This window comes from Topomyia yanbarensis, chromosome 3 (assembly GCF_030247195.1).
Source record: "Topomyia yanbarensis strain Yona2022 chromosome 3, ASM3024719v1, whole genome shotgun sequence".
NCBI lineage: Eukaryota > Metazoa > Arthropoda > Insecta > Diptera > Culicidae > Topomyia > Topomyia yanbarensis.
In genome coordinates, this window is record NC_080672.1 from 226,347,867 (window position 1) to 226,359,887 (window position 12,021).

Sequence of the window (12,021 nt, forward strand, 5' to 3'; positions counted from 1 at the left end):
CTAAGCCCGAAAATAGTAAGAAGTCAGAAGCATCCAACGAGAATCGAAGCCAGCGCATCTCCCCCACCAAGGCCAACAACGCCAACAAAAACGGTCCTTTTCAGGACCACCATCATTTTTGTAAAGAATAATTTGAAATATTTCTCGAACAAAACACCTTTTGTCCGAAAATTCCAATGAATATCAACATATTTGAAGAACGTGTTCCTTATGTATTCTACATCTCTCCGGTTATGTCGCAGACATTACCCACCCATCTTTTGACATTAAAAATGTCTTACTCCACTATCTGGGGCTAGGTGTCATTCTAAAATCTAAACTATCTCCCATGTAACGAAACTATGTAAGGTTTGCACGCTTATAACTCCGATATTACTAGATGGATTTTAATCATTCATACACCAACCGATTCAGAAACACCTAACTTAAATATTGGTAATAATTTAATATCTCCCCAATAAAAGTAGACTTTTGGAAATGGGTAAAATTAAAAAGTTCACAAAAAACGGGAAAAATACCATTCGTGAGGCAGATTTCTCAGACACAGCCGTCAAAAGAGGGCAGCTTAGTTGCTCAATGAAACACGAAAAGTCATAAATAGAAGCAACGCATGTCCGTTTAAATCAGTTGTTGCTCTTATCCCACACGAGCAACGTCGTCTCCGGGCGATGCAATAAGCGCTATCGATTTTCGGTAACGTTGGCATTTGCACACACTCGCACCTAAGTGACTAAACCATATACGGTTAGTTTATAAATAGAGGTGACGCGTACCCGTTCGAATCAGTTTTTGTTCTTATGTCGAACGGGTAAGATCATGGCTGCAGCGTCTGGGCACTACAATAAGCGGTAGACGCTATGCATTTTCGGCAGCGGTGGCCGTGTGCGGATTTTTCGGGTACCAGCACGGTGTCACAGAATGATTTGCAAAGTGGGTGGGTGGGTGGTGTGGTTTTGATTTAATTCAATACGGTGTGTGTTGCTTAAGAGTGTTGCGTTTGAAAAAAATATATTTATTTTTATGCATGCGTGTGCGTTGTAACTTGTTAATCCATGTTTACGGCGCTTTGTAGCTGCGTAGGGTAAAGAGCCAATTGGTTTTCATGTTTCATATTTCGGTTATATGTTTTTTATCAGTAAGGCATCTGACAACGTGCTTTTGTAGTTATTGCACTGTTCAGCAGCGTAGTATTTTATATAGGAGAGCACACTCAGGTTTTTACGCGGATTTTGAAATTTACGCGGTTTTCATTAACGCGTTTTTTTAAATTTACGCGGTTTTCATTTACACGGCCTGTATCCCCTGCGTGAAAAATCTGAGTGTAATTGCATCGGAAACAATCACATTCCCAGCAGAACTTTTTGCTTTCTAATTTCAAACACTTTTGTTTCGTACTGCACACAACGGAAAATTTTAAAACAGAACTTACCGTCCCAGCAGCAGTTGAAGCGGGTGTTCTTTTTCGATTCAAATTCAAGCCATGTCTTAAGCGTTACTGGACTTAAAATTGTTTTCCCAGTTTAACCAGTCAGAATATCTGTCCTACCCTATGTATTTAAAACACAGTTCTAATTGCGTTTTAAGGTATACAACAAATACGGTTGGGTATACTAATTTAAATTTTAAAATAAATCTGTTTTAAATTATGAAACAAACCGCTGTACTGAAGATATAATTATGTCAGTCCTATTACCACATAAAACACCTATATAACATAAAACGCTGCAGAATTGGTTTAATAATACAATGTTTACACTACAGAGTTATAACACGTTTTAATAATTAGCAACAAGAAAAATGTCACCAAGATAGCATAAAAACCCGTTTTAACTGGTAGTGCGAACGTTGCATAACAATGTAATTTATCAAATAATTTCATTTTTCCACCACTAATCGATCAAGAAATACTTACATTTAAGATTGTTTACTTAAGTTCATTAGTACATTATTGAAAATTTAAATGGAAAATGAAATTTCATATTTTATGGAGAATCTGTATATTTCCGTTGGCGGGCGTGGGTTTTCCTCATCACAGCTCTCAATATGGAACTTTTCTTTTGAATATATTTTCTGGACAGACCAGCCTATTTTTACCAGATGGATCAGCCAAATAATGCCAATCACCTAGTGAGATACTTGATTAATTAATAGATTACCGTTAAAAGACCTTCAATAAATTATGTTTTAATGGGGAGGGTATATAGCAAATTGTAACATATGAAAACAGGCGAGTGAACAAGAACGTGTGTCGATATGTGTGATAGATAAAAAAGCTATATTTTTAATGTCACCGTGGTCGTGTCCTGTACACAACCCTTTAATTTTTTTAATGTTAAGATACATAACGTTAAAGTTTGTTTTTGTGTTGTAGAATTTACTGTAAATTATTGTGAAATTATTGTACTGCCACAGTGAAAATTATGGTTTTGTTAATGTACATTTCTATTCGGGCATTCACATAGCATGTTCTATAACTCAAAAGCTATTAAAGTTATGTATATAGTGTCTTCAGAAATTATACTAAATATCTAAGCACTTGGTATTTCATTTTTACTGCGCCGACAAATTCCCTGGTCACTTCTTAAGAACGATTTCTACATGCAAAGGGAAAAGCATTTTGCCTTATGCCACCCAAGGGTATCAAAGAGCTCTTTAGGCTCGACTACACTATACTTTTCAAATCCCTAGGGACCTATGCTAAATATCTAAACACTTGTGATTTCATTTCTACTGCGCCGACAAATTCTATAATCACTTTTTATGAACGTTTTCTACATGCAAAGGGAAAAGCATTTTACTATATGCCACCCAAGGGTATCAAAGAGCTCTTTGGGCCCGACTACACCATACTTTTCAAATCCCTAGGGACCTATGCTAAATATCTAAACACTTGTGATTTCATTTCTACTGCGCCGACAAATTCTATAGTCACTTTTTATGAACGATTTCTACATGCAAAGGGAAAAGCATTTTACCTTATGCCACCCAAGGGTATCAAAGAGCTCTTTGGGCCCGACTACACTATACTTTTCAGATCCCTAGGGACCTATACTAAATATCTAAATACTTATAATTTCATTTCTACTGCGCCGACAAATTCTATGATCACTTTTATGAACGATTTCTACATGCAAAGGGAAAAGCATTTTACCTTATGCCACCCAAGAGTATCAAAGAGCTCTTTGGGCCCGACTACACTATACCTTTTAGATCCCTAGGGACCTTTACTAAATATCTAAATACTTATGATTTCATTTCTACTGCGCCGACAAATTCTATGGTCACTTTTTACGAACGATTTCTACATGCAAAGGGAAAAGCATTTTACCTTATGCCACCCAAGGGTATCGAAGAGCTCTTTGAGCCCGACTACACCATACTTTTCAGATTCCTAGGGACCTATGCTAAATATCTAAAAACTTGTGATTTCATTTCTACTGCGCCGACAAATTCTATGGTCACTTTTTATGAACGATTTCTACATGCAAAGGGAAAAGCATTTTACCTTATGCCACCCAAGGGTATCGAAGAGCTCTTTGGGCCCGACTACACTATACTTTTTAGATCCCTAGGGACCTATACAAAATATCTAAATACTTGTGATTTCATTTCTACTGCGCCGACAAATTCTATGGTCACTTTTTATGAGCGATTTCTACATGCAAAGGAAAAGCATTCTACCTTATGCCACCCAAGGGTATCAAAGAGCTCTTTGGGCCCAACTACACTATACTTTTTAGATCACTAGGGGCCTATGCTAAATATCTAAATACTTATAATTTCATTTCTACTGCGCCGACAAATTCCCTGGTCGCTTCTTATGAACGATTTATACATGCAAAGGGAACAGCATTTTACCTTATGCCACCCAAGGGTATCAAAGAGCTCTTTGGGCCCGACAACACTATACTTTTGAGATCCCTAGGGATCTATACTAAATATCTAAACACTTGTGGTTTCATTTCTACTGCGCCGACAAATTCCCTGGTCACTTCTTATGAACGATTTCTACATGCAAAGGGAAAAGCATTTTACCTTATGCCACCCAAGGGTATCAAAGAGCTCTTTGGGCCCGACAACACTATACTTTTTAGATCCCTAGGGATATACTAAATATCTAAACACTTGGTTGTTTATTTCTACTGCGCCGACAAATTCCCTGGTCACTTTTATGAACGATTTCTACATGCAAAGGGAAAAGCATTTTACCTTATGCCACCCAAGGGTATCAAAGAGCTCTTTGGGCCCTACTACACTATACTTTTCAGGTCCCTAGGGACCTATACTAAATATCTAAACACTTGTGGTTTCATTTCTACTGCGCCGACAAATTCTATGATCACTTTTTATGAACGATTTCTACATGCAAAGGGAAAAGCATTTTACATTATGCCACCCAAGAGTATCAAAGAGCTCTTTGGGCCCGACTACACTTTACTTTTCAGATCCCTAGGAACATATGCTAAATATCTAAACACTTGGTATTTCATTTCTACTGCGCCGAAAAATTCCCTGGTCACTTTTTATGAACGATTTCTACATGCAAAGGGAAAAGCATTTTACCTTATGCCACCTAAGGGTATCAAAGAGCTCTTTGGGCCCGACTACACCATACTTTTCAGATTCCTAGGGACCTATGCTAAATATCTAAATACTTGTAATTTCATTTCTACTGCGCCGACAAATTCTATAGTCACTTTTTATGAACGGTTTCTACATTAAAAGGGAAAAGCATTTTACCTTATGCCATCCAAGGGTATCAAAGAGCTCTTTGGGCCCGACTACACTATACTTTTTAGATCCCTAGAGACCTATACTAAATATCTAAACACTTGGTAGTTTATTTCTACTGCGCCGACGAATTCCCTGGTCACTTCTTATGAACGATTTCTACATGCAAAGGGAAAAGCATTTTACCTTATGCCACCTAAGGGTATCAAAGAGCTCTTTGGGCCCGACTACACTATACTTTTCAGGTCCCTAGGGACCTATACTAAATATCAAACCACTTGTAATTTCATGTCTACTGCGCCGACAAATTCTATAGTCACTGTTCAATACTCACCTCTAATTCTCCAATACGAACCTGAAATGAAAATGAAATTTTATGTTTTGTATATACTTGTAAATACTTACCTAGATTTAAGAATAAGTGAACTAAACTAACCCTAGAAACAAATGCAATGTAAAGATACTTACCATAAGATTCACACTTCAAACCCGTTGTGCGAGCATAAGGCAGGAATGGATTCTGCATCGCAAAACCGCTGTCAATCAGCTGTACCATAAAACAGACGACGAATGTATAAAAACAACATAGAATAAATTCAGATAGTTAAAAGCAATCAGTGGTGTCGGTCGCAGAAAAATAGTTTTCGAGTTCTATTCATTTCGCGATATCCAAAGTTCCAGAGTTTAACTCGCGCGCGATCTCCAGCGGAAAGTGCAGTGGAAGCAGAAGAAAGTCCTGGTCAAGCAGGTGAAAACAACGGCAAAACTTTCTAAAAGATCCAGTAAGTAAGAAGAGTTGTGAAGTGCGTGAACATAAATTTGGTCCTTCGAACCGGATCTTGAAGAAAAGTGCCCGCGAGTGAACAGAAAACTGCCCAGAATAGGCAAAAAGTGAACGAAGGCTGCCCAGAAGAGGCAAAAAGTGAAGATAAAACTGCCCAGAATAGGCAAAAGTGATTGTAAATTGCCCAGAATAGGCGAAAAAATCACGAAGAACGGCCCCGCTGAAGACGGGTAAAGCCAGAAAAAGTGCGCGAAAAGTGATTTTCGGTAGCGTCCCCAAGCGGCAAACTAGCCATTTTACGCGGTAGTGCAAACAAAACCGCATAGTGTTCCCTCCAAGAATCCACCATCGCTGAATATTTTCATCGTCATAACGTGCAGTGCGTGCGAGAAACAGCCTGCTGACGATAGTGTAAGTAGTGTTTGTTGTTTACCTACTGCATGAAAGGTGCGCGCCGTGCTGGAACGTAAAGATTTCTGAAGATAGAATTTCAAAAAAGTTTTAAAGTTTCGCGGATAAATTTTTATTTGGCAAATTGACTGCTCGGGTGCATTTTGGATTCTTGGAGGTGGAAAATTGCGTGAGTGAATGGGAAAACGGCGCTACCGAAGAAGAAAATGGCCGACGAGAGGAAATTCAGTGAGTTGGAGCAGACGATTCAATGGCTTTGTTGGAATATTATGCGAAGGAGTTCGACAAGGACAGTAAGTTTGCGGGCCAAGTAGAAGCGCGGGCGGAAAAGTTGGAAAAATTCTACGACGAGTTTCATCGGACGGTGGTGAAATTGGAGATGTTTTCCACCGATAAGGAGCCAATCGACCTGAAAAAGGAACGGCAGTCGTTCGACGGTCGCTATTATGCTCTCCGGTCCTTCTACTTGGCCAAACTGGCGAAGAAAACACGTTCTCCCCCTTCTGTGACCCCGCACCATCGAGACCAATGAACATCAGGCTTCCGGAGCTTAACCTACCCAAGTTTAGCGGTAAGTTGGAAGACTGGTGTGTTTTTCGCGATTCATTTGAATCCGCAGTAGGTTCCCGGAGCGACATCAGTGCGGTCGAGAAGATGCACTATCTGAAGGGCCTCGTTCAAGGAGAGGCGCGCATTCTCGACCCTATCAAAATAAGCGAGCAGGGCTACAAGGACGCTTGGCGAACGTTGCGGCTGCGTTTTGAGAACAACCGGCAGTTAATCAAGTGTCACATTCGGACGCTTTTCGACACTCCAGCGATGCGCAAGGAATCAGCTGAAGATTTGCTTGCGCTGATCGATCGCTTCGAGCAGCAGATATCCGTTCTGAAGAGCTTGGGTGAACCAGCCGACCGATGGAGCTCTATCCTGGTTTACCAGCTATCTATACGCCTCGATCCTTGTACGCTCCGGGAATGGGAGAACCACTGTAGCAAACTCGATGCTGACAACATCGCTTCGGTTCTGGGAGGAACCGCCGGCACATCAGATGCGTCAACTTCAATGCCATCATACGTGACGATGGTAAACTTCCTCCAGAACTACGCTCGAGTTTTGCAAGCAGTTTCTTCAGCCTCTTCGAACACCGCTCCTCCTCGCAGCAAGCCAAATCCGACATCCAAGCTAGCAGCTTTTCCAGTCGCAGCTACACAGCAAACTGCAGTATCCAGTGCACCCTCTTCCAGCGCCAGCAAGCCGAAGCCGTGCGACAAGTGCGGTGAGAGTCATTACCTGTACAGCTGTCCGGAATTTCGGAAACTCAACCTTCGCCAACGGATCGACCTGGTAAGACAGAAAAACCTTTGCATTAACTGTTTGAGATCGAGTTCCCATTATGCCCGGAACTGTTCTGGGTCAAGATGCCGTACATGTACCAAGAAGCACCACACGCTTCTTCATACAGAGCCCTCTGACGACAATCCCGCTTCTGGTCAAGCCACCGGATCAACTTGCTGTGTTGCCCTCCAGCCGACTCTCACCGCAGCATCTGCGCTGCATGCTCCAAACTCACTGTCACCCCAGTCTGTTTCGCAAGCTCCCATCCAGCAACCGTCTACCTCTACCTCAATCGCAAACTTATCCCACATTCATGCGCCTTCCATGAGTTCTCAGACTGCTCTCGTATCACATACTGGTGAAGTGATTCCTGGAACCGTTTTCCTTCCGACTGCGCTAGTGGATATCCGTAACGGTAGAGGTCGCATCGTCACTGCTCGTTGCTTGCTGGACTGTGCTTCCCAACGCAACTTTGTTTCTGGGGCTCTTTGCGAACGACTGCAGCTTCCTCGCATCCGATTGCCGCATGCTATCCCGATAAGCGGAATCGGAAACACTACAACGCTGGTTGAATACCAGGCCACGATAACCATCTTCTCTCGAGTCACTCCCTTCTCCGTACAATGCTCCATGCTCGTTCTGCCTTCCATTACCATCAAGCTGCCCCAGTCGACGGTAGAAGCCCGCCACTGGCCGATTCCAAAGCACGTGGAGCTTGCAGATCCAACATTCGCTGTTACTGGCGACATCGACACGATACGGCAGGATATCGCTCGGGGAAGAGTTACCGCTTCTGCAGAATACAGAGTTCGGTTGGGTCGTCTCCGGAGTGTTTATTGGAAAACCACGATCACAGCGATCCACGCAAGTGCCAGTTCAGTAATCCCTGCACAATCGATGAATTGGTCAACCGATTCTGGCAGCTCGAAGAAGTCCACGATGCAAAGGGATGGTCTCCGTCGGAACGATACTGTGAGGAACATTGAAGAACACCACCCGCAACTCCGAAGGCCGCTACGCCGTCAAGCTGCCCAAGCGTGACGAGCTGCTTTGGCAGTTAAAGGACAACAAATACAACGCCACCCGCCGCTTCTTCTCTCTAGAACGCTCACTCGGTGCGAGTCCCGATAAGAAGGCGATGTATCAGCAGTTCATCCACGAGTACGTGAGATTGGGACATATGCGGGAGATTGGCCCCGATGAAATCGACGCGCAACCGCAATACTACCTTCCACACCACGCTGTGACGAAACTCGACAGCACCACTACAAAGCTTCGTACCGTATTCGACGCATCATGCCGCTCGAAGTCCGGTATCTCGCTGAACGATGTCCTGCTTCCTGGTCCCACAATCCAGGACACTCTCGTGACGATTGTCCTCCGTTTTCGAATCCACCAGTTCGTGATATCTGCGGACATTGAAAAAATGTACCGGCAGATTTTGGTCCATCCCACCGACCAACCGCTGCAGCGAATTCTCTGGCGCGACGATCCCGAGGCTCCACTGAAGAGCTACCAGCTCCGCACCGTCACATACGGCACAAGCAGTGCTCCATTTTTGGCAACTAGGGTGCTGCAGAAGCTCGCCGATGATGAAGGGCAACATTTTCCGCTGGCGGAACCCGCTGTCCGCCACGACTTCTACGTCGACAATTTGCTGTCCGGTTCTGACGATGCTGAATCTCTCGCCGTTACCTGCAACCAAATCATTGCAATGCTCGCAGGCGCAGGACTTCGTCTCCGACAATGGTCTTCGAATTGTCAAGCTATTCTAGATACCATTCCGTTGGAGCTCCGAGACACTACTCGATTTGGACCACGAGTCCTCCGTGACTGCACTTGGCCTCCGCTGGGAACCGTCGACCGATTTTCTTTCGTTCAAGACGCCGAATTGGAAGGAATGCACGGTTCTGAACAAACGAACGATCCTCTCTCAGATCAGCAGTCTTTTCAACCCCTTAGGTTTGATTGGACCGACCATTGCAAAGGCGAAAATCATGCTGCAGAGTCTTTGGAAACTCCATCTCGACTGGGACACACCCGTGGCTAACGGATTCGCTCACGAATGGCAGGAATTTCACCAGAAGCTTTCAGCACTTGCCCACCTTCGAGTTTTTCGCCATGTGTTACGTCCGGGTTACGACCGCTTGGAGATTCACGGGTTCAGCGACGCTTCAGAGTCTGCATATGGCGCATGCATCTATCTCCGGTCAATACCTGCCGGGGGCCCTTGTACAGTTCGCCTGGTGATTTCTAAGTCCAAGGTCGCTCCGATGGGGACTCAAACCATTCCACGCCTCGAGCTATGCGCAGCTCAACTCCTGTCCAGACTTCTTAAACAAGTTCAGGACAGCATCGACATAACCGCCACCACATATCTATGGACCGATTCTTCCATCGTCTTGAACTGGATATCCGCAACTCCATCGACATGGAAGACGTTCGTAGCCAACCGAGTGGCTGAAATCCAAGAGCTGACGTCTCACGCCGTTTGGAATCACGTCCCATCCGAAGACAATCCCGCCGATCTCGTTTCTCGAGGAATGGACCTCGATGAACTCCTCGCTAGTGCACTGTGGTGGAACGGACCGCAGTGGCTAAAACCAATATTCGCTCCTTGGCCAGCGAAGTACGTCGTCGTAGCGACCTCAAACTCAGACCAACCGGAGGTTCGACAGACTATTGCCCTTCCGGTCGTGAGCGTAGAACCGTCAGATATCGTCGATCGCTATTCCAATCTTCGTCAGCTACTTCGGATCGGCACACTTCTTCGGCGTTTCGCCGCTAACTGCTTTCACCGGAAGAATCACCAACCAATTCTTGTCGGCCCGTTGACGGCTCTTGACATTGATCGCACTCTGCTCAATCTGGTCCGTCGCATACAACAGCAGTACTTTGCCAACGAGATACGCCAACTTGAAACCGTCGGAAAAGTAAACCGTAAATCCAAGCTACGGTATCTGCACCCGACACTCGTAGACGGCATTATTCGTGTAGGCGGCCGGCTTCACAATGCTGCAATACCTGTCGACGGAAGACACCCGATCGTCCTCCCCAAACATCGTCTCACCGACATGATCGCCACGAGAGAACACCATAAGACGCTCCATGCCGGTCCCAGCTTACTGCTATCCTCGTTGCGCCAAAGATTTTGGCCTCTCGGCGGACGGAACTTGGTTCGCAACATTGTTCACGGCTGCATGGTATGCGCACGTGCTAAATCCAAGCCGCTGCAGCAGCTGATGGGGGATCTGCCATCTGTTCGGGTCAACCAGGCGTACCCGTTTCAGAATGTTGGCGTTGACTTGGCTGGGCCAATGTACGTGAGAACGTCACTCCGAAATAAGAGATCGCCATTCTTCAAAGCCTACATCACCGTATACGTATGTATGGCTACCAAAGCCGTGCACTTGGACCTTGTGTCGGATCTGACCACTGGCACATTCATTGCGAGCCTGCGAAGATTCGTCGGCCGTAGAGGAAAGCCTGCGCATATCTACTGCGATAACGCCACGAACTTTGTTGGAGCACACCGAGAACTGGAAGAACTGCGGAAGCTTTTCCGAACTCAAGTTCACCAAGATGCCGTAGCAAACGAATGCGCAGACAACGGAATACAGTTCCACTTCATCCCACCCCGCTCTCCCACATTCGGTGGAATCTGGGAAGCCTGCGTGAAATCCGTGAAGACCCTGCTTCGCAAAATCCTCGGAAATGCTCACCTAACCGAAACCGAGCTGCAAACCGCATTGATTCAGGTCGAGTCAATGCTAAACTCTCGCCCAATCACGCCGTTGCCGGACAATCCATCCGATGAGCTGGCTCTGACTCCAGGACATTACCTGATTGGTCGTCCGTTGAATGCGGTACCTGATCCAGATTGCCGTGAAGTTCCTGAATCCAGGTTGTCTCGATGGAAACGAGTACAACAGCTAACTCAGCACTTCTGGAGTCGTTGGCACAAGGAGTATCTCGCCACCCTGCAAAGTCGCTACCGCTGGACAGAAGCCATGGACAATCTAGCCGTTGGTTCCATCGTCGCTCTCAAAGATGAGAGAGCACCGCCGTTGAAATGGCCCCTGGGACGCGTGCTCAGCGTTCATCCCGGCCCTGACGGCCTTGTTCGTGTCGCCACTGTGAAGTCGACCTTCGGCATCGTTCAACGCGCCATCCCGAAGCTCTGCTTACTTCCAATTGAAGTTGCGCCACCCATCGTAGCACAGAGTCCCGCACCAATTAGCAGCCCTACGTCAACAACGCCAAAGGAAGGCCCTTGCTCAGGGAACCGAGCCGCCGGACGAGATCCCGGCCCTTGCTCAGGGAACAGAGCCGCCGGACGAGATCCCGGCCCTTGCTCAGGGTACAGAGCCGCCGGACGAGATCCCGGCCCTTGCTCAGGGTACAGAGCCGCCGGACGAGCTCCCGGCCCCTACTCGGGGTAATGAGTCGCCAGACGAGATCCTGGCCCAAGCTCGGGGGTATCGAGCGGTTCGTGGTTCACCTGTAAAGAACCAAGCCTCGCCGTGTGGGTTCCTAGAACCCCCGGCTGGGACTTGACTCAAGTTAAGTACCCCATCCTAATTTGTCAAACCAACAGTTCGCGTACAGATGTTCCTCCTTTACAGCACACCACTCCCGGACAGTATCCTGCAGTCGGACCCGACGCACCTCGAAAAATCATCCTGGAAGCTGTAAGGAGGCCTGTACCGACAAGACAAATCCAGATCTTCATATCCCGTTGAACGTCAGTCATCGCAAGA

The 12,021-nt window shown here is 45.8% G+C and overlaps 1 protein-coding gene across 1 annotated transcript; it reads left to right on the forward strand.

The window, feature by feature from the left end:
* Nucleotides 1–6,580: 6,580 nt before the first annotated feature.
* On the forward strand, nucleotides 6,581–11,703 carry LOC131687717 (uncharacterized). Its single transcript, XM_058971812.1, has 3 exons — nucleotides 6,581–8,213; nucleotides 8,272–9,168; nucleotides 9,224–11,703. The coding sequence occupies exons 1-3, from the start codon at nucleotides 6,581–6,583 to the stop codon at nucleotides 11,701–11,703; spliced, it is 5,010 nt and encodes a 1,669-aa protein (XP_058827795.1).
* Nucleotides 11,704–12,021: the final 318 nt, after the last annotated feature.

What these genes read in the sequence shown, in the direction of transcription:
- LOC131687717 (XM_058971812.1), top strand. Translation starts at nt 6,581, where the DNA reads ATGCACTATCTGAAGGGCCTCGTTCAAGGAGAGGCGCGCATTCTCGAC. An exon ending in GTCCACGATGCAAAGGGATG is followed by an intron (nt 8,214 to 8,271) that starts GTCTCCGTCGGA and finishes GCAACTCCGAAG; the next exon opens with GCCGCTACGCCGTCAAGCTG. An exon ending in CGAATTGGAAGGAATGCACG is followed by an intron (nt 9,169 to 9,223) that starts GTTCTGAACAAA and finishes TCAACCCCTTAG; the next exon opens with GTTTGATTGGACCGACCATT.